At 40.4% G+C, this 22,787-nt stretch overlaps 1 protein-coding gene across 1 annotated transcript; it reads right to left on the reverse strand.

Annotated features, from left to right (window-relative positions):
• Positions 1-768: 768 nt before the first annotated feature.
• Positions 769-15,498, reverse strand: LOC131225119 (uncharacterized). Its single transcript, XM_058220557.1, has 2 exons — positions 14,950-15,498; positions 769-1,245 (listed from the first exon to the last, which is right to left on the reverse strand). Exons 1-2 carry the CDS (start codon positions 15,496-15,498, stop codon positions 769-771), a joined length of 1,026 nt encoding a protein of 341 aa, XP_058076540.1.
• Positions 15,499-22,787: the final 7,289 nt, after the last annotated feature.

The raw sequence follows: 22,787 nt of genomic DNA on the forward strand, positions 1-22,787 counted from the left end.
CAAGCGGACCCGCCATAGAAAACAGTGGTGACAGTGACATCCACCGTTCAAAACTTCTTAGGGGCCACAGTAGTTCCCGATCAAGCTGAGATATTTGTTTTCACTTCAACTATCTCTATGTTAACTAATGAATAGGTTGGATCTCAAAAATACATCATGGTGTGCCATATAAATGTTTCAACAGTGGGTGTGACTGCTTCCACGGTTTTATGTGGTGGGTCAATTTGAACTTTAGATCTATCTCATTCTTTTTCTAATGCCATAAAAAGATCTCTACAAATGGTTGGACGGTATAGATACAACAAATGCATCGTGGTGGGTCCACGCTTGATGATGTCACTTCAGTAGTGATTTCGCTACTGATATTGTCAGTATCTAATCCGCGTCCGATTTTGAAAGAGTCAGAACCCAACAGACGGTTATAGGATTACCCGACAATTGTTTTTTTTTTTTTTTTTTTCTAAATTTGTTTTTTGAGGGAGGATCACTTACTGTGTGGGGGCCACTTCAAAAGATTACACACATGCAATCTATAAAATTTCTTTTGCGCAGAATTATATCAATTAGAAAACAAAAACATTTGAACAGAGGATAATAAGTATGGAAGAAGCAGTAATACATTATAGACATTAGTATGCCTCACACATTTTGATGCAACGAAAATACATTGTATGTCATACGTAACGTAGGGGTGGCAATTATTAGGCCCGTTGGGCTATTCAAATATGGCGTTTAGCCAGTCCAGGCCCGGCTCAACGCAGCCCTGTCTTAAGCATCAGACCACGTGATATCATAGTCACCGATCTGCGATCCAGGGATGCCCAATGCCTTCCACACCGCAGGAGAGGCATCTACTATGTTGTTGGGGCAAGGTGGTTGGTAGTCATGATCTGAATCACAACCATTCATCGAATCACACTCATCAACAACCTTAGCCAATATGGATTGGCCATTGGCATTGATCTTGATGTTCTTTAGGCAGCGGCTACCACCATTGTACCACCCCGTAGACAAGGCCACAACCATTTCACTATCACTATGGTATTTGTTGTCGCACTCGGAAGGGGCCCCACCATCACCCCCTGGGGCAAAGCTATTGATGGTCATCGTCGCACCAGTATTGCTAGTAACAGGAGGCGAGCAATGGTACTGAGGATACATCTTGCCAGCCTTGCAGCAGTCGGAGTCATGTTCGGTGTTGCACTTATGGGCCTTGCCACGTAAGTAGCCACTGGGATTGCATGATTTCAGTGGTTTGTAGCAATTCACTGCAAGGAGACATGCCATAAGGATCAAGAGTACTGAAAGTAGATGCTTAGCCATGTGATTTCTCTCCAATCTTTCCCCTCGTTTTAGTTGGTGTTTGATTATTGTTTGGTTTGGGGTCTGTGTGTATTTATAGACAATTGATGGATATCGACCTTTCTTGATTTCATTTCTTACCTAAGAGTGTGTTTGGTTGTAACAATATTTAATAAGAATAATGAATTTTTGCCCCAAATTAGACTGATTACCCATTAAATTTCATGATTTTGGTGCAACCAAACGCACCCTCAGTATATTATTACACAATGGAAGGCAGCGTACGTTCATCTCTGTCCATCTCATATTTGTTCGCATTTGTGTACCACTCTTTTGTCTCAATGTAAAAGCATTCCCTTGTAATTTCTAGCTCTTCAAACTTGCCAAAATAGTTCTCAAAAGGCACGAAAGTTGCATGAGGCCCCACTCAAAGTAATCAGTAATATTCAAGCAGTAGGTCCCACCACAGTTGGATCACAGCCATTTGATTTCATGATCTGATAGTACCATCATTATCATGTGAACAATAAGGGTGAAACCATAACCAATAAAAACCATTCATCCAGTTGGCCCCCTCATCCAACGGACCAGAGTAGTACAGTTACCCCGCTTGAGCAATATTAAAGATCCAACTTATAAACTTTCTCACGCTGCATGTTAACCATATGCCCTTTTAGTTGGCTTGCAACACATGGTGGGCACCTCCGGATCATCCAACAGTTCCATGTTTCAGACCGTAAGCCCAAAATATCCAGTCGGTGTACAGCCTCAGAGCAGTTCTGACCAACTAAGAGTGGGCCCCACATACAGTAATCAAACAATTACAACAATGGGGAACTCCCACCTTACTTTCTTTTTTTTTAAGAGAAATTTCATTTCAATGGATCACAAAATCCTTTTTTTTTTTTACATTGTATGATTCGGGCAGGCCCCACGATTTGGGCCCACCTATCGCAAAAAGTTACCAAAACCAGGAAACACCGAAGGTGGTGAGCCTATTCGCAGGCTGCCCAGTCCTACTTTGTCCAAGAATAATAGGCCACAAATCCTCGGGGGAGGTCTCCCCTCGATCAGAACAGACAGCTTGGGGGAGGTCTCCCACCTTGTTACCTAATTCAACATTAAGTTAAACAACAGACTGTTGAAGAGAGAGAGAGAGAGAGAGAGAGAGAGAGACTGCGTACCATATCTTCCCATTTGAAGTAAGAGACGAGGCATTGCGTACCATATCTTCCCATTTGTAGGAAGAGACAAGGCATTGCGTACCATATCTTCCAATTCTGAAGTAAGAGGCACGGCATTGCGCATAGGCTTAGCCACTGTCCAGGCCGGGCCTGGTTTTTGAACTTGAAGCATTACTAACATTACTTATTAACTTAAGCATAAGAACCAGAAAATTGAATAAGAATGCCTTGTTAACATTATATTTGATGGATCCTTACTCTTGCTCGAGTGGTAGACTCTAGGAGTTTCAACACCCGGTCAAGGGTTCGAGTATCCATAGGTGGTGAAATTCCACTAGCGTGAGTGTGTTGGGTGCGTGTGCGTGTGTGTAAAAAATATATATATAAATAAAATAAAATAAAATTTATATTTGTTAATATTTAGCAGCAACTGGCAATGAGTATTGGTGCAACTCTTGTGATAGTGTGTTGGCAGTCTGTAGAACTAAATCCTCCGTTTGTTGCAACTTAAAAGTAGTCCATGTTGGGGATTGTGTTTCGGAGTCACACAGATGGATTTAGGATAACAATCTAAGAGCACAAAGATTTAAATTGGAAAACTCTTTCGGAAAAAAACCACGGCACAAAGCGATAGACATCCACTATGAAAGCATAAATTACAAAGAGAGAGGATGTACCCGATTCGAACAACCTCAAATCTCACCCTTACTACACCCTTTGAAAACCTTAGAACCTTTTTAGAAACTCTTGAAACACATTTAGAAAATCTTAGAATACCATATAATGGCCCTAAGGACTCCTATTTATAGTTAGGGAACTCTTACTTACGCACCTCCCTAGAAATCGCTTCAAATTTAAGCAATCCGTGCACAATCTATGTAACCATCGACTAGTCGAAGGACCTTTGACTCATCGAGCCTGTCCTTCGACTCGTCGAAGATCTTAGGAATTCCAAATATATAGTTGTTGGACTTCGAGCCGAACTTTCTCAGGGCTAGTTGAAGATATCCAGATTTAAGACACCTTTTTAACAACAATCTCCACCATGTCTTCAATCTTCAAACATGTAGCTTATTAACCTCTTCTCTAATTTCTCCATCACATCATATAGCTTCAATCAATACTTCTCGTACACACTATGTCCTTCTTTTACACCATTGCTAAGCCTAGAGAAATTACACAGAACTTGAACTTCTTTTTAGGAACGACCTTTGTGAGCATGTCTACCGAATTCATGTTGGTGTGAATATTCTTCATTATTACACCTCCTATTGAGGTGTGGAGCCAGCACACCAATTGCGCCCATCAAAAAATGGAGGCCTTTCACCGCGTTGCTCGACCGGTCGAGTAGACTGCTCGACTGGTCGAGTGGGCCACTCGACCGGTCAATCGATGCTCGACTTAAAGTCCAACAAGCTAATGTTTTGGAATTCCGCGGTGCTCGACCAGTCGAGGCCCTTATTCGACTAGTCGAGGCTACGCAGACCCTAGTTCGGATTTGGTACGGACTGCGTAAATTTGAGGCAGTTTTCACCAAGTTGCGGAAGGGACTTGCCTAAACTATAAATAGGGGTCCTAGGGTTATCTTAGGGTATGAAAAAGGGTTTTCTAAGGCAAGATTAAGGGTTTTCTATACATCCAAGGTTAGTATATTGATTGTAATCTCGCTTTTCTTCATAGTGGAAGTTTACATCTGTGGTTTTTTTTACCCTTGTTGGGGTTTTTCCACGTATATCATGTCTTGTGGTTTGTTGATATACTTGGATTCTACTTATAGATTATTTTTCTTCTTGTTTATCGTTTTGTGGGTGACACCGGAGATTGGATCTCGGTTCACTAGCGTTGTTGGCGTGTTGCGCAACAGCTGGTATCAAAGCTATTGGTTTAATTCAAGTAGAAGCGATGACGGAAGAAGGGAAGACTAGAATTGAGAAGTTTGATGGTTCAAAATTTACCTTCTGGAAGATGCATATGAAGGATTATCTGTATCAGAAGAACCTCTATATTCCTCTAGGAGGAAAAGAGAAGAAACCAGAGAAGATGATAGATGATAAATGGTCTTTATTGGATCGAAAGGCTTTAGGAACGATTTAACTCTCTTTGTCTAAAAGCATCGCTTTCAATATATCCAAGGTGAAGACCATAAAATAATTAATGGAAATCCTAGCTACGATATATGAGAAACCCTCAGCGTCCAACAAGGTTTATCTTATGAAGCAACTATTCAACATGAAGATGTCAGATGGTGGGAGTGTGGCTGAATATATAAATGAGTTCAATACAATCACGAGCCAATTAGAATCCGTTGGCATCACTTTTGAGGACGAGGTCAGGGTATTATTGATATTGTCCAATTTGCCAGATAGTTGGGATCGTTTGGTGATTGCCGTGAGCAATTCTTCAAGGTCGACAAAACTGAAATTCGATGATATGACTGGTCTAATTCTCAGCGAAGAATCTACAAGAAAGACATTGGGAGTTTTAGAGGATTCGGAGAATACTCTAAACGTTGAAGGAAGAGGAAGATCGTTGAACAAATGAGGTAATAAACACGGACGTTCTAAGTCAAGGAAGAAGTCCAAGAGACCTAAAGACAAAGATAGGTGTTGGCATTGCGGGAAGAAGAGGCACATAAAACACGATTGCAGGGCACTTAAGAAATAAGAAGGAAGCTCTCAAGGCGGGAATGATTTAATGAATCTATCTGAGAAGAGTGACACAGAGGCATTGATCTTGTCTCTTGATGCGAGGAATGAATCTTGGGTCATAGACCCCAGTGCTTCATTTCATGCCACTTCGTGTAAGGAAGTTCTGCGTAATTATATGTCAGGTGACTTCGAGAGAGTCTACCTGAGTGATGATAAGTTGTGCAGTATTGTTGGAAAGGGAAACATTCATATAAGTCAGAAAAATGGAATGGTTTTGAAATTGAAGGATGTCAGACACGCACCGAGTTTGTGACGGAATTTGATCTCAATGGGGCAGTTGGCCGATACCGGATATGTGACAACATTCACTAGTGATTCTTGGAAGATCACAAAAGGTTTCTTGGTAATATCTCGAGGCAAGAAGGAATGTACTTTGTACGTAACTTCAGGATCGTATAGTTCACTCATAGTCACATCAACTGCAGTGAATGGGAAGTTATGGCATTTGAGGTTGGGACATATGAGTGAGAAATGGATGAAAGTGTTATTATCAAAAGGAAAACTACCATGGCTAAAATCTATTGATTTGAAATTCTGCGAGGACTGCGTGTATGGCAAGTAGAAGAGTATAAGCTTTAAGAAAACAAGATGCACTCCAAAGACGCATCTGTTGGAGCTTGTACACACTGATGTGTGGAGACCGGCACAGGTATCATCTCTTGGTGGCTCACGTTATTTTGTTTCTATTATTGATAATGCTAGTAAAAAATTGTGGGTCTATTTCTTAAAGCACAAATCTGATGTATTTGATGTATTTAAGAAGTGGAAAGTAATGGTAGAAAATGAGACAGGTAAAATAGTAAAATGTCTCAGATCAGATAATGGGGGAGAGTACTGTGATAAGAGGTTTAAGGAGTATTGTGCAGTAAATGGAATCAAACATCAAAAAATGATTTCAAGGACACCACAGTAGAACAGTGTGGCTAAGCGCATTAATAGGACTATCCTAGAGCGCACCAAGAGCATGAGGTTATAAGTAGAGTTGCCTAAGATGGTTTGGGCAGATGTTGTGAATACTGTCGCATATCTCATCAATAGAAATCCCTCAGCACCATTAGATGGTGGGCTACCAGAAGAAACGTGGACTGCGAAAGAAGTGAACCTTACACATCTCAAACTGTTCGGTTGCACTTCATATGTTCATATTGATGCAGAGCACAAAAACAAGATGGATGCGAAATCCAGGAAGTGCACATTTATAGGATACGGGCAGCATGATTTTGACCACCGTTTTTGGGATACAGAGAACCAGAAAATCATTAGAAGTAAAGACATATTCTTTAATAAAAAAGTGATACATAAGGACAGTGTGCAGTAAAAACAAAATAAGGCCGATGAGAAAGAATTCGTAGAGTTGAAAGAGTTACCGAGCACGGGTGTTACAATGCCACAAGATGAGCATGCAATAGGAGCATAATGAGGCAAAGCCACAGACACCGGTTGTGAGGAGGTCTACTTGGGAGAGGAGACCCAAGGTCTGATACTCACCTTCCTTACATTATCTACTACTGACAGATAATGGTGAACCAGAGTGTTTTGAAGAGGCATTACAGTTAGATACACGAGTTAAGTAGGAGCAGGCCATGGATGATGAGATGGACTCTCTTAAGTCCAATCACACGTGGGAGCTAGTCACTCTACCTAAGGGTAAGAAAGCTTTTCATAACAAGTGGGTTTACAGACTAAAGGAGGATGGTTTGAAACGGTACAAGGCCAGAATGGTTATGAAAGGGTTCCAACAAAAGACAGGTATCGACTTTATTGAAATATTTTCACCAGTGGTGAAAATGTCTACAATTTGCATAGTCTTAAGTATAGTGGCTACAGAGGACTTACATCTAGAGCAGCTAGATGTTAGGACAGTTTTTCTTCATGGGGACCTTAAAGAAGAGATATACATGCATCAGCCGACAAGATACGTGGCATCAAGAAAGGAGAACAAGGTTTGTAGACTGAAGAAGAGTCTATATGGCCTGAAGCAGGCCCCAAGGCAGTGGTACAAGAAGTTCGACAGTTTCATGTCGGGAAACAGTTTTAGGAGATGTCATGCAAACCGTTGTTGCTTTTTGAAGAAGTTTAATAGTCATACATCATCCTTCTTCTATACGTAGATGATATACTTGTGGCCGGATCAAGCATGAAGGACATCTCAGATCTCAAAAGACAACTGTCTAGAGAATTTGCTATCAAGGATTTAGGAGCTGTAAAATAAATCCTAGGCGTAAGGATAAAGCATGACAGGAAAAATAAGAAACTAATTTTGTCACAGGCAAAGTACATAGCCCAGGTACTGGATCGATTCAGTATGGTAGGTACTGAGCCGGTTAGCACTCCATTAGCCAACTACTTCAAGCTTTCTAAGGAGCAAGGTGCAAAGACGAGTGAGGAACGAGACTACATGACTAAAGTCCCATACGCATCAGCTATTAAGAGCCTCATGTATTCTATAGTGAGCACGAGACTAGATATTGCTCAAACGGTATGAGTTGTTAGCAGGTTCATGAACAACTCCGGGAAGGAACATTGAAAAGCTGTGAAGTGGATCCTTAGATACTTGGTGGGTACTGTGGATATAGGGTTGTGTTATGGAGGATTAGAAATCAAGCTATAAGGCTACGTGATTCAAATTTGGCAGAAGATATCGACAATAGAAGAAGCACTATAGGGTATGTTTTTACTCTGGGTAGTGCTGCAATCAGTTGGGTCTCTCAGTTAAAGAAGATAGTATCCATCAGTACAACGGAAGCAGAATATATTGCAGCTATAGAAGCATGCAAGGAGATGATGTGGATGCAAGGTTTAATGGAAGAGTTAGGAAAGAAGCAAGCAGATTGCAAGCTGTACAGTGACAGTCAGAGTGCAATATACTTGGCTAAGAATTCAGCCTTTCATTCAAGGACCAAGCATATTGACATCAGATATCACTTCGTACATTCGTTACTAAAAGATGGATCGATTGCTCTATAGAAGATCCATATAAGTGAGAACCCTGCGGATATACTGACCAAGGCGGTCACACGGGAGAAGCTGAAGCTCTGTTCAGCTTTGATTGGTCTTCAGGCTTGAAGACGAGGAGATGATGCACTCTGGATGTAGAAAACGAAGGTTTACAGTGATGTGTCTCCAAGTGGGAGATTGTTGAGGTGTGGAGCTAGCACACCAATTACACCCGTTGAAAAATGGAGGCCTTTCACTGCGCTGCTCGACCGGTCGAGTAAACTGCTCAACTGGTCGAGTGGGCCACTAAACTGGTCAAGCGGTGCTCAACTCAAAGTCCAGCGAGAATGTTTTGGAATTTCGCGATGCTCGACCGGTCAAGTGGGCCGCTCGACCAGTCGAGGCTACACAGATCCTAGTTTGGATTTGGTGTGAACTGCATAAATTTGAGGCAGTTTTCACCAAGTTGTAGAAAGGAGTTACCTAAACTATAAATAGGGGTCCTAAAGTTATTCTAAGGTATGAAAAAAGGTTTTATAAAGCAAGGCTAAGGGTTTTTTATACGTCCAAGGTTAGTATATTGATTGTAATCTCATTTTTCTTCATAGTGTAAGTTTGCACCCGTGGTTTTTGTACCCTTGTTGGGGTTTTTCCACGTATATTCTGTCTTGTGGTTTGTTAATATGCTTAGATTTTACTTTTAGATTATTTTTCTACTTGTTTATCGTTTTGTGGGTGAAATCGGAGATTGGATCTCGGCTCACTAGCGTTGTTAGCGTGTTGTACAACACCTCCTTCCTCAAGCACCTGTCAGATAAAATGGTGAGGAACATCAATGTGTTTAGTATGTGAGTGATAAACAGAATTTTTAGCCAAATTAATAGCACTTTCACTATCACAATTAACCAACACAGCCTCCTGCTGAAGTCTCAATTGATTTATCATGCCTCTTAACCAATCACATTCCTTAAACGCTTCCGTCACTGTTATATATTCTGCTTCGGTCGTAGAAAAAGCTACCACGGACTGAAGCTTCAGCATCCAACTAATTGTTCCACCTGCTAGTACAAATAAGTAATCAAAAATTGACTTTCTGAAATCCACATTGCCTGTATGATATGAATCCACATAACATACTAACTTTGTCCATGTCTTCCCGAAAGTTAAGACGTAGTCTTTTGTACCTTGAATGTATCAAAGTAACTATTTCACTACTTCCCAATGTTGCTTGCTGGGGTTTGACATGTATCTCCTCACAACACCAACTGCCTATGAAATATTTGGTCTTATACAAACCATGACATACATTAAACTGCTAACCGCATTCGAATAAGGCACATAAGATATAAACTGTTTTTTCTCATTTAATTTAGGACATTATTCTGAGGAAAGCTTGAAGCGAGCCACGTGGGGAACGTTCACTGGCTTTGTCTGGTCCATCCCATACTTGATCAGCACCTAAGTATTCTGCCTATGATAACCAAAGTACGTTCCTCTTCCTGTCTCTATGAATATTTATGCTGAGAGCCCTCTTTGCAGCCCCCAGATCTTTCATCTCGAATGTCCCTGATAACTGAGTCTTTAATATGTTGATTTCAGACATATCATAACTGGCGATTAACATATTATCAACATACAATACTAGGATGATGAATTTTTTATTACTCAGTGTCTTATAATAGACACAGTGATCATATTTACTCTAAGTAAATTTCTGACTCAACATGAAAGAATCAAATTTTTAATACCACTGCCTAGACAACTGTTTCAGGTCGTACAACGACCTCATTAACATGCAAAAAATTTTCTCAGCCCCTTTATTTTTATAGCCCTCTGGTTACTTCATGTAAATCTACTTTTCCAACTCCCCGTATAGGAAAGCAGTCTTGACATCCATCTATTCCAGCTCAAGATCGTATTGGGCAACCAGCGTTAACACGAATCTAATGGATACTTGCTTAACCACTGGCGTGAATATTTCTGTGAAGTTGATTCCTTCTCTCTAAGCATACCTCTTCGTTACCAGTCTCGCTTCGTATCTATCTTGTTTCCTTTTAACTAACCACTTACATCCGATCGCTTTTCGACCCACTGGAAGCTCCACTAGCTCCCATGTGTAATTTTTGTGTAACGAGTCCATCTCATCATCCATAGTCGTCTTCAACTTTTCTGCATCAGGCTTATTAAGAGCCTCCTGAATAGTTGACGGGTCCCCCTCATTTGTAATGAGGGCATATGCCATATTAGAGTCATCCATATATCTTACTGGTAACCTGCGATCACATGGTAAGTTCCTTCTCACAGGCGACTGCTCCACCTGCTCCTTCACCTCTGTCTGCACATCTATTTTTTCTTGAGTAGCATTTGTGTCAATCTAAACGTCTACGGTCAACCTTTCCGGTTCATCTTGCTCCTCTTAATCATTCTTGTGGAATAGGGAGCTTTCATCGAATCTGACGTCATGACTAGTGATTACCTTAAATGTGACCTTATCAAATAACCTGTAACCTTTCACACCAATACCATAGCCAACAAATATGTATTTTTTGGTTCTATGGTCTAACTTATCTCTCTCAACTGACGGTACATGAGAATAAGCCTCACAACCAAATACGCGCAAATCTAAGTCGTACAGCCTATGGCCATTCTATACTTCCTTTGGGATTTTACATTCAATTGCCATAGAAGGAGACCGATTTGCCAAATAGCAAGCTATGTTAACGACCTCAGTCCATAAGTCTTTGCCCAACACAACATTACCTAATATGCATCGGGCCCTCTCCAAGAGAGTCTAATTCATTCGCTCAGCCACGCCGTTTTGTTCGGACATGTGGTGCACTATGTTATGCCTAATGATCCATTCATCCTTACAATATTCATTAAACTCAATGGAAGAAATTCTCCACCATTGTCAGTCCTTAAAACCTTTATTTTCTTCCCTAACTATTTTTTCACCATTGCCTTTCATTGTTTGAATTTGATGAAAACTTCGAATTTACGTTTCATGAAGTAAAGTCAAACTTTCCTAAAGTAGTCGTCAGTGAATAAAACAAACCATGACGACCTCCCAATGAAAACCTATGGCGATGGCCCCCATACATCAGAGTACACATAATCAAGCACTCTCTTACATACATGTTTTTTAGATTTAAAAGATAATCTAGATTGTTTACTATATATATAACGTTCGCATATATCTAAATAAGAATTTTTAAAAGTTGGAATCAAAAAACAATCAGATAGTACTTTCATGTCCTGCTCGCTCATGTAGCCCAGACGAGCATGTCACATATGTATAGACGTGGAATCTTCAAAAGTCGTTGCCGCTCCACCCGTTGAAGTGCTCCCAATCAACTTATAAAGGTTTCCATACTTTAACGCTCTCATAACCACAAGTGCCCCTTTTGAAACTTTAAGGACACCATCAATACCAGTAAACTTGCATGATGAGCAATGCTGGGTTGGGTAAAGAAATATGAATTGAGTCTGTTAACACGACTTATTACTTGGTGAATCAGTCCCCTTCTACTGTTATTAATTGTAAAATTTCAGATGAATTATGGAGTGGTCAGTAGGTAGACAACTCGAGGCTGCGAGTATTTAGTTGCGATGCTTATACTCTCATGTTTCATCAGTTGAGAGAGATAGGTTGGACCAAATGAATGATTTCTATATAAAAGTTCAAGTTTTGTGCAACTTCTTTGGACTTGGCAAAGTCAAAATGAGGACGAAGTATGCACGAGAAGCGACGACGAAATTATGATGAAAGTAAAATTAGAGATAGTGAAGGCTAAGGAGCTATGGACATTGAAAATTGAAGTCATGGTAGATATTGTTGTTGATGTCTTAAATCTGTCAATAACAAGGCCTGTCGATGCCATCAACAAACCACTCAATGCCATCAAGCAGATGTCAATGTCATTAATAGATGCTCGATCTCATCGAAAAAATTAGAATAAAACCATGTTGGTTGTTAGATTGTTTTAGATGTTTTCTCGATGCCATCGAAGTTGCGCGCAGAATTGCATAAGTGCGCAATGTGTTTCTTATTCCAGTTGTGATGGTATATGTATCAAGAATAATTGAGATTAACGAGGATGAAGGTATAATAGGGTTTTCTAAAACATTTCTAAGGGTTCAAGGGTATAGCTAGGGTTTGAAGGAGATTCAAGGCTTATTCGAATCGGTAAGATCATTTATCTCTTGTAAATATGCTTTCATAGTGTATTATGCGTCGCTTTGTACCGTGGTTTTTTTCTCACAAGGATTTTTTCATATAAAAATCGGATTGCTCTTGTTTGGATTTATTTGTGCGATTACATGAACTTTGCTTGATTCCGCTTCGTGTGCTTATGCGGTTCCCAACATGTGTGGTAGGCCCTACATTAGCCTATCTATGCAAGATCCCCTGGCTCAAGAACCCCGTCACTCGTTACCTTTGGTTGCTCTATTGATGGGTGTCCATGGATCTCATCCTACTTTCCTTGGGTCGCTCTATTGATGGGTGTCCATGGATCTCATCCAACGGTATGAAACAACCTATTTCACATCTACATCTGGTTAATCCAGCCCATCTAAGACGCAGTACAAGATATCTAACATTTATGGAATGAAAAACACATTAAAAGATGCAAAAACAATGGCCCATTTCTATCGTTCAATGAGAACCCTTAATTACGTAAAAACCACACCAACAGCATGATTTAATCCCATCATGATTCATACGTCAAAGCATTAAACGACCTGCAACATGCTTAAAATCCACTTTGATCAACCCTTTAGATCATACCAATTAACCATGATAAAATTAGATTCATTATTTAATGCGAGTGAATGCACTTGAACAGATTGGATCTCTCAATCTAAAAATCTAATCAGGCCCAGAACAATTTCTCTACAATCCTCATTCAGAATAATATTATCTAACCACTTCATGTACCAAACAGACATCAACGGATTTGCTAAAAAAATTTCAAAAATCCACAATGATTGTTGTGCGAGACGGCTATGATAATACTACTCATATAGGTTTTAGCTGAGTACACACTAGAATCAAAACTTTTTCTCTGATAATTAAAACTTGTATTTTCCTTTTCAAGACTATCCATATACAATCATATCAGATTTCGAAGAAGAATCCAAAGGAAATAACGGTTTAGATCATACATGTTCTGAACAGGTAACGATGTAGACGATTGCAAGCAATGCCGGAGTTATCTCCCCGAGTCTATCCCAATACGGGTCCACCATCCACGGATGTGGACCAAATGATTACACGTGCAGAGAAGGAGATGGAAGGATGTGAGATGTGAGATGAAAATTGAATTAGGATCATTGATCATCTCATTTATTTTCTGTATAAACGTGTGGCCCACTTTATGTGTAGGCCAACTTGATTTTCAGGCCATGGATAAACACCATGGGACCCTCATGATGAACAACTTAGATAAAGCCGAGAGCACTCAAAGTCTTCGACTGAAACAGATTCGGCAGATCAACCTCCAGATATGGGTAGCAATGGAGACGGGGACCCAAACTTGGTCTGAGGGCTGGGCCCGGGCTTAAAATTTAGGCGCCATGCTTGGACTAGAACAAACCCTATGCCAATAATGACTGCCCGGTCCAGCCTATTGGCACAATTCAGACATCAAGTGGGCTGCTATTGTAAAAAAGAAAGGATGCTTTAAAGACAGTTATGGGGCACGACTGTCATTCAACATACAAAGAGTAGTTTTTAGACATTCCAAAGATTAACAGCAATCACATGTATCCGAAGGCAGGTGCATTCCCATGTGTTAGAACTATGTGGGACCCACTGAGATGTTTGTTTGATATCCAAGCCATTAATTAGATGCCCAGTCATGTTATCTACGCACATAAAAATCAACCTAACACAAGACTCAGGTGGGCCACACCATGGGAAACAATCAGAAGCTATGGGGAGGGGGATGCCCACCATAGAAACTTCCAACCAAGGAAGGTGTGTGTGGGGTCCCAAGTCCTCTGGCCATTCCTCTAGCTATGTGGATTGGCCCTATTTTTGTGGTGTGCGGTGAACTCTTTGTGGCGCACCTGATGCGTGATTTGTACTCTACACACCTATCACGGCAAGCCCTACCGAAGCTCCAACATGGTGCGTGATTTGTACTTTACACACCTGATTTGTGATATTTCTCATTTTTGGTCTAATACCTTAAAATGATACAAAAATAAAAAATAAAAATGAATGGACGGTGTGGATAACACCCATACATCACGGTGGCCACTCAAAGCTCCTGACCGTTCCCAGCGGGAGGCGGGCGGGAGTAGGACGCAATCCGCGTCCATTATCGAGGGTGGCAATGGGTGGGCCTGACGTTGGTTCCTGCCCAGATTTTGAAAGAGTCAGACCGGGCTTAACGGGCAATGCCTATTCAAAATGTTGACTTGTCTGGCCCAATGAATGCGGTCCAAAGACCATCTTCTTCTTAACCATCCACTTGATGACAACCCAACTGACGGTTAGGATTACCCCGACAACTGCTGCTTTTTGGGGATCATTTACTGTGTGGGGGTTACTTCAAAAGAATACACCCATGCGAATTTCTAAAATTTCTTTTGCACAAATATATCTATCTGAAAACAAAAACATATGAACTGAGGATGATAAAGGGTGTAGTAATACATTATAGACATAAGCATGTCTTACACGTTTTGATGCAACGAAAATACATAGTATGTCATATGTAACGTAGGGCGGCAATTGCTAGGCCCGTTGGGCTATTCTAATATGTCATTTACCCAGTCCAGGCCCGGCTCAGCGCAACCCTGTATCAAGCATCAGACCATGTGATATCATAGTCACCAATCTGTGATTTAGGGATCCCCAATGCCTTCCACACCGCAGGAGAGGCATCCACTATGTTGTTGGGACACGGAGGTTGGTAATCATGATCCGAATCGCAGCCATTCATGGAATCACACTCATCAACAACCTTAGCTAATATGGATTGGCCATTGGCATTGATCTTTATGTTCTTTAGGCAACGGCTACCACCATTGTACCACCCCGTAGACAAGGCCACAACCATTTCACTATCGCTATGGTATTTGTTGTCGCACTCAGAAGGGGCCCCACCATCACCCCCCGGGGCGAAGCTATTGATGGTCATGGTCGCACGAGTATTGCTAGTAACGGGAGGCGAGCAATGGTACTGAGGATACATCTTGCCCGCCTTGCAGCAGTCAGAGTCGTTCTGAGTGTTGCATTTGTGGGCCTTGCCACGTAAGTAGCCACTGGGATTGCATGATTTCAGTGGTTTGTAGCAATTCACTGCAATGAGACATGCCATAAGGACCAAGAGTACTGAAAGTAGATGCTTAGCCATGTGATTTCTCTCAACCTTTCCCCTCGTTCGAGTTGGTATTTGGTTATGATTTGGTTTGGGGTCTGTGTATTTATAGACAGTTGATGAATATCAACCTTGGATGATTTCATTTATTACCTAAGAGTGTGTTTGGTTGTACCAATATTTAATAAGTATAATGAATTTCTGCCCCAAATTAGACTGATTACACATGAAATTTCATGATTTTGTTGCAACCAAACGCAGCCTCAGTATATTATTACACAATGGAAGGCAGCGTACGTTCATCTCTCTGTCCATCTCATATTTTTTTCCCATTTGTGTACCACTCTTTTGTCTCCATGTAAAAGGGTTCCCTTGTAATTTCGAGCTCTTCAAACTGGCCAAAATAGTCATCAAAGGCACCAAAGTTGCATAAGGCCCACTCAAAGTAATCAGTAACATTCAAGCAGTAGGTCCCACCACAGTTGGATCACAGCCGTTTGATTTCATGATCAGATTGAACCATCATTGTCATTTAAACAGTAAGGGTGAAACCATAACCAATAATAACCATTCATCTAGTCGGCCCCTCATCCAATGGACTGGAGTACGACAGTTACCCTGCTTGAGCAATATTAAAGATCCAACTTATAGACTTGCTGACGCTGGATGTTAACCATATACCCTTTTAGTTGGCTTGCAACACATGGTGGGCCCCTCCGGATCATCCAACAGTTCCAAGTTTCAGACAGTAAACCCAAAACATCCAGTCGGTATCCAGCCACTGAGCGGTTCTGATCAACTAAGAGTGGACCCCATGTACAGTAATCCTGCAAACAACAATGGGGGACTCCCACCTTTACCTGATTCAACATTAAGTTAAACAACAGATTGTTCAACATTAAGTTAAACAACAGATTGTTGAGAGAGAGAGAGAGAGAGTCTGCACACCATATCTTCCCATTTGAAGTAAGAGACAAGGCATTGCGTACCATATCTTCCCATTTGAAGCAAGAGACAAGGTATTGGTACCATATCTTCCAATTCTGAAGTAAGAGGCATGGCATTGCGCATAGGCTTAGCCACGTTCCAGGCCGGGCCTGGATTTTGAACTTGAAGCATTACTAACATTACTTATTAACTTAAGCATCAGAAACAGAAAAATGAATAAGAATGCCTTATTAACATTATATTTGATAATATTTAGCAGCAACTGGCAATGAGTATTGGTGCAACTCTTGTGATAGTGTGCTAGCAGTCTGTAGTACTAAATCCTCTGTTTGTTGCAACTTAAAAGTAGTCCATGGGGATCCATATGTGCTGATGAGCACAGGACTTGCATTTCATCGTAACGCTTGTTGTGCATCGCCTTTGTATTCTTTTTTATGAAAGAGTTACCAAAGATGCACTCGGTGTTTTTAGGATTTGGTTCATGAGTGAGAAGAAGTATCTTTTCCATCATAGTTATTGCTAATTTTGTAATAAAAACTTTCTTTGTTTTGTCACAATTGATGATGAAGTTGCATGGCAGTAGGTGTGCTGTCGGCTCTGCAGATTTTACATGTTCCCTGTTCTGCATAGCCTTTGGTTTGCTCATTTAAAATGTGGTGTTATATTTTGGTTTCATAGGTTAGTTTGAGAAAAGTGTTCACAATCAACAATTAATTTGATTTTGGGGGAAGAAAACACCCTTTTGAGTCATTTTTAACTGATTCGCCTTAAGCTAGTGCTTCCCTGATGCACCATAACCATTGCCTTGTTACTACACCCCACGCATCACACATTGTTATAAAGATTAAGCTTTCCACTAAAGTTGAAATACTACTTTCTAACATAAAGCAGCCTGGAACATTTCTGGAAAGTCTGAAAAACAACGAATCTCCTTTAAACTCTCCCAAAGTCTAGTATTCACCTAATTAGGATAAAACTCCCACATTCCTACATAAGCGTATCAAAACCAAACATTTACCGTATTTATATTTTTCTATAATCAATTTAATTATCACTTCCAAACTGTAGGGAAGCGCGGAAGGTGAGCCCTTAAGATCTGACGGTCTACACGATGTTTGGAACCTTTACAAAGCAGAAGATTGACGCTCCAACGGCCCGCCTATCTACTACTAGAGTAGATGGAACTATTCACACCTCTGATCCTACGGTATATAATGGCCCCGGATCGCGATCTATGAATTAGATCGTCCCAAGGACAAGCCAGAATGGACAGACTCTCGTGCACAATATTTCTCTCTCTGTATACTCTTAGTATTTTGAATATTTCATGATGCGAGAGAGAGCGCATGCCTTTTTATAGGAAATGAGGGGAGTTTGGATGAGACCATATCATCCGGTCTTATCCCTATTTCCTATCATAAATCAAATTCAATTTTGAATTTGAAATATAATAGAAAAGGAGAAAGGCCGGAAGATGCCTAAACTTATGGGACCCACCCACTAGTGATTGCTCACCAGTGGGCCCCACCAGCATACGTCCAACGTCTCCCACTCAATCACACTGTGGGATAGGCACAAAAAAATTGTCCATTTAACTCGTCTTATAACAATCAAAGATCAAACATCGCGATCAAAAGAATCAGAGGTGTGGGACCAGCTGGATCACCATAATCTTCTCACATGTGCTTAAGTACTAAGTGACCACCTGACTAGTATTCAATAACCTAAGCTTTACAATGTCTGTCCTAGTCCGCATGACCACACCGGATGGAGTTAACTCCTGACCTAGAGTACTCGGCCAACATACGCACTTATCCAACTTATCGAGTTATTCTGAAAACTTGATTTTTCACAAACTTCGACTAAAACCAATTCAAAGCAATACTTATATATATATATATATATATATATATATATATATATGCTTTTTAAGAAAAATATTGTTTGCAAAAGTCTAATAAAAACAACTCGATACTGCCGGTGGATAAGTCTTTAAGTGCGTATTTATAGTTCTAGAAACTTGGTGTAGCTGTCACGGGATCTTCCCCACGCAGATGTGTAATTTGAAATTAATCAAGTTGCTTTCCTAGCATAACTGAGTCTGGCCAATCAAAGACATTTCGTCATAGTACACTAAAGTAGCAACACTCAATCTCATCCTCATATACACAAGAGGATGGTAGCTAAGGACACAAAGAGTCACCTACGGGACTGGCTACTTGCACGTTGCAATGATTAGATCGAATCAAAGCAATCTATAGGTAATAAGTCCTAACACGTGGCTACAATCCACGTCGTAAAGTAGACAATACTAGGTGAATGTTGGGTCTACAGTACGCAGGTCATTCTACATAAGGTACGACTCATCTCATAACCTCATAACCTGGCTTTAATTTCAAGCCATAACATTGATCGCATGTAACGGAATGGTGCGATTATGTTATTCGACTTTAGCAGTCTCATCTTCAATCTTTATAAGATTGCAGGCGGATACAACTCACTCATATCCTCATCCTTTATTATTCACAATAAAGGAAAGTTCATACTTCAATGTATAAACATAGTCTCAAATGTACCTCTCTTGTACATTCAAGGTTGGTCAACCCGTGCAAGTGGGTGATCGACCTGCCGACAAAAAATAGAAATCCTACATGATTTCAAGGTAAATGCTGATAATCTTCATACCTAGTTATATTAGTGTTCAATATTGAATAAAAAGGAATATAATATTCATTAATGAAAGATCAAAGGTACTACAAAACAAGTACATCAGTCAAGCTTTCCTCAATCCCATCTGCCTGACGTGAACCTGAAATAGATCTCTAGCTATAGGTTTCGTCATGGGATCAACCATCATCTCCTTAGTAGGAATGTAGCTGAGGGCGACCTTCTTATCTCTCACTTGATCACGGACATAATGATACTTGATTTCTATGTGCTTAGATTTCTGGTGGTGTTTAGGGTCCTTTGCTAAGTCAATGGCAGAAGTATTGTCTATCTTCAGCGATATAGGCTGACGAACACTCGGTACAACACCAAGACTCAATAGCATACACACTCTTGAACTGCAGCACAACATGTAATGTACTCGGCCTCCATAGATGAAAGAGCTGTGGATGTCTGTTTCTTACTCGACCATGAGATAGCTCCTCCTCCGAGTAAGAATACATACCTTAAAGTAGACTTTCCCTCGTTGGCGTCATTACCCCAAGCAGCATCAGAATATCCTTTGAGCTCGAGGCTTGTTCCTTCATAACACAACATTAGGTCTTTTGTTCCTCTGAGATAGCGGAATATACATTTGACGGCTTGCCAATGAGACTGTCCCGGGTTACTCTGATAACAGCTGACTATGTTAACTGCATAGCTAATATCCGGTCTGGTGCAAAGCATAGCATACATTAAGCTCCCTACTGCACTTGCATAAGGTACTGAGGACATAGCCAATTTCTCAGCCTCAGTCTGGGGACATGATTTCCTGTCTAGCTTGGTTGCTTTATCCATAGGGGTTTCAATAGCTTTTGAATTTTTCATCCTGAACCGCTCTAAGATCTTTTGTATATAGGTTGCTTGAGACAAGCCTAAAAATTTCTTACGGCGATCCCTGATGATTTTTACCTCAAGAATAAAGTTGGCTTCACCGAGGTCTTTCATCTCAAAGTTCGAGAATAGCCAATCTTTAGTCAATATCAACAATTGCATGTCATTACCAGCTAACAGGATATCGTCTACATATAGAGATAGTATCAGAAAAGATCTTCCAGACCGTTTCATATATACACAATGATCTTCTTCACTCATGGTGAATACAAAAGTGGTGATGGCCAAGTGGAACCTCATGTACCACTGTCTTGAAGATTGCTTCAGCCCATAGATTGATTTTAACAACTTGCAGACTTTCTTTGGATGCTTTTTGTCCACATAACCCATGGGCTGTTGCATGTATATCTCTTCATCCAAGTCATCATTTAAGAATGCGGTCTTTACATCCATCTGATATAACTCTAAGTTTAAACTTACGACAATGGACAAGATCATGTGGATTGAGGAGAACTTTACAACAGGTGAAAAGGTCTCCTCGTAATCAATGCCTTCTTGTTGTGTAAAACCTTTAACAACTAATCGTACTTTATACTTATCCACTATACCATTTGCCTTTCTTTTGATCTTAAGTACCCATTTATTACCTATCGCTTTGCGATTGGAAGGCCAATCGGCCAAGTTAGAAGATAATAATGCACTCTGATATGAATCAGGCTCATCATCATCAACTGCAACGCAAGAAAATGTTAGCCCCTCAATATCGAAGTATCTTCGGGGAATCAATCCTCTTTCGCTTCGACGTAACTCAGGAGCCTGCTGAGATGTCTTCCCACTGTCCTGGTGAACTATAGGAGCATCTTCATCTTGAGGAGCAGAACTCCCACTCTCCTGAGATACATCGAGTATTTCAGAAAGTTCTATTGGAACCTTTTACTTCATTCGGCTTGGGTATCTATCTTCAACGAAGGTCACGTCTCGGGATTCTATCTCAATCCATTGTCCATGGTCCTCATAAACTAGAACGTATCCCTTTGAATGCATAAGGTACCTAATGAACACGCATTCAATGGTTTTACTATCAAGTTTACCTCTATATGAGTAGGTAGCAAAACATATCCCAAAGATCCCCAAGGACGTAGGTTGGCTAAGAAGGAGGCCTCCCAGACCACATCTCATATGGTGTCTTAGGAATGGATTTGGATGGGACTCTATTAAGGACGTAGACGGCTGTTAACAGTGCGTCTCCCCAGAATATGGTAGAGAGATTGGCTTGTGCCATCATCGATCTAACCATGTCCAATAGTGTCCTATTCCTTCTCTCTGCAACACCGTTTTGTTGTGGAGTGTAAGCCATTATGTACTGCCGAACAATTTCAACGTTTTCACAATATAATTTAAACGTTTCAGATGTATACTCGCCACCTCTATCAGATCGAAGGGTTTTAATCTTTTTCTCAAGCTGATTTTCCACCTCAGCTTTATATTTAAGAAAACAATCAAAAGCCTCAGATTTGTGTGAGATGAGATACACATATCCATAGCGCGAGTAATCGTCAATGAAAGTAACAAAGTATTGACATCCGTTTCTGGCATGTACATTAAAGGGTCCACAGATATCTGAATGGATTATCTCTAGTGTGCCCTTAGACCTAACCGCTTTGGGAAATGGTTTCTTCGATGTCTTCCCGGACACACAATGTTCACAAAATGGCAAATCAACTTTAAATAAGGAGTCTAACAGACTAGAACGTACTAGTCTTGTCATACGATCCTTTCCGATGTGACCTAACCTCGCGTGCCATTTTTGAGATTTAGATACTACATTTTTATTCGACATAGCAGATAAAGCAAGAGGGTCATTATCACAGTCTACGTCTAGAATAAAAAAATCTGAAATTAAATTTTTCCATGTAAAGATGAGGTTATTCTGTCTTAAAGAAACTCTAGTCCCGAAAAATCGAATATCAAAACCATCAAATAATAGCCTAGAAACAGAAATTAAATTCCGACGCATCCCCGATGCAAAAAGAGTATCACGAAGGATTATTGTTTGCCCTATGCGCGTACGGAGATGGAGAACGTCAATCCCTAGTACGTCTTCAACAGCGTTATTGTCCATGTATAGCTTGTAACTTCCTTTGGCTACAAGCTGGAATTCCTTGAGTCCTCGACGACTCTGTGTCACGTGCTTTGTTTCGCCTAAATCCAAAATTCACTCGTTAGATATAGTATCAACGGAAAGGATTTCAGAACAAACGCCTACATACAAACTCTCTTGTGACTGAGAAATTACCGTCTTTTTGTGGGCACACTGCCGAGCATAATGGCCGAAATTTTCACAGACAAAGCAAATTAGTGTAGGAGAATAAACTCTCACTCAGGTTATGCACAACCTTTATTTGTGTATAGGGAGTATCTAAGTACTAAGTTTTTCTATATTTTTCAATGGAAAATAATGGGGCTTAGATCTAAACACATCAAACCGAATATTTTCATGCATATTAACATCATCATCAGAAAGGAAAAATTAAGTGCGTAGATATTAAGAGAGTACAATCTTCACCTGTGATCATGACTATTAGTGATGGATCCGATCATTACCGATAATGATCATTGTTGATGATGGATCCTTTCATCAACATTGATCATCATGGTTGATGATCGTTTCGATCACTAATAAGCAATAGATCAACAGTGAAGAAGATATTATAAAGGAAACTATATTTTTGATATGAGTCCATCATCCTTCAACAGATCTACACATATATATACGTGCTAACATGTGTACAAAAGTCATGTGTACAGAAGCCAAAAATGAGTTCAAAACAACATGT

The sequence above is a fragment of the Magnolia sinica genome, chromosome 14, assembly GCF_029962835.1.
Source record: "Magnolia sinica isolate HGM2019 chromosome 14, MsV1, whole genome shotgun sequence".
Taxonomy (NCBI): domain Eukaryota; kingdom Viridiplantae; phylum Streptophyta; class Magnoliopsida; order Magnoliales; family Magnoliaceae; genus Magnolia; species Magnolia sinica.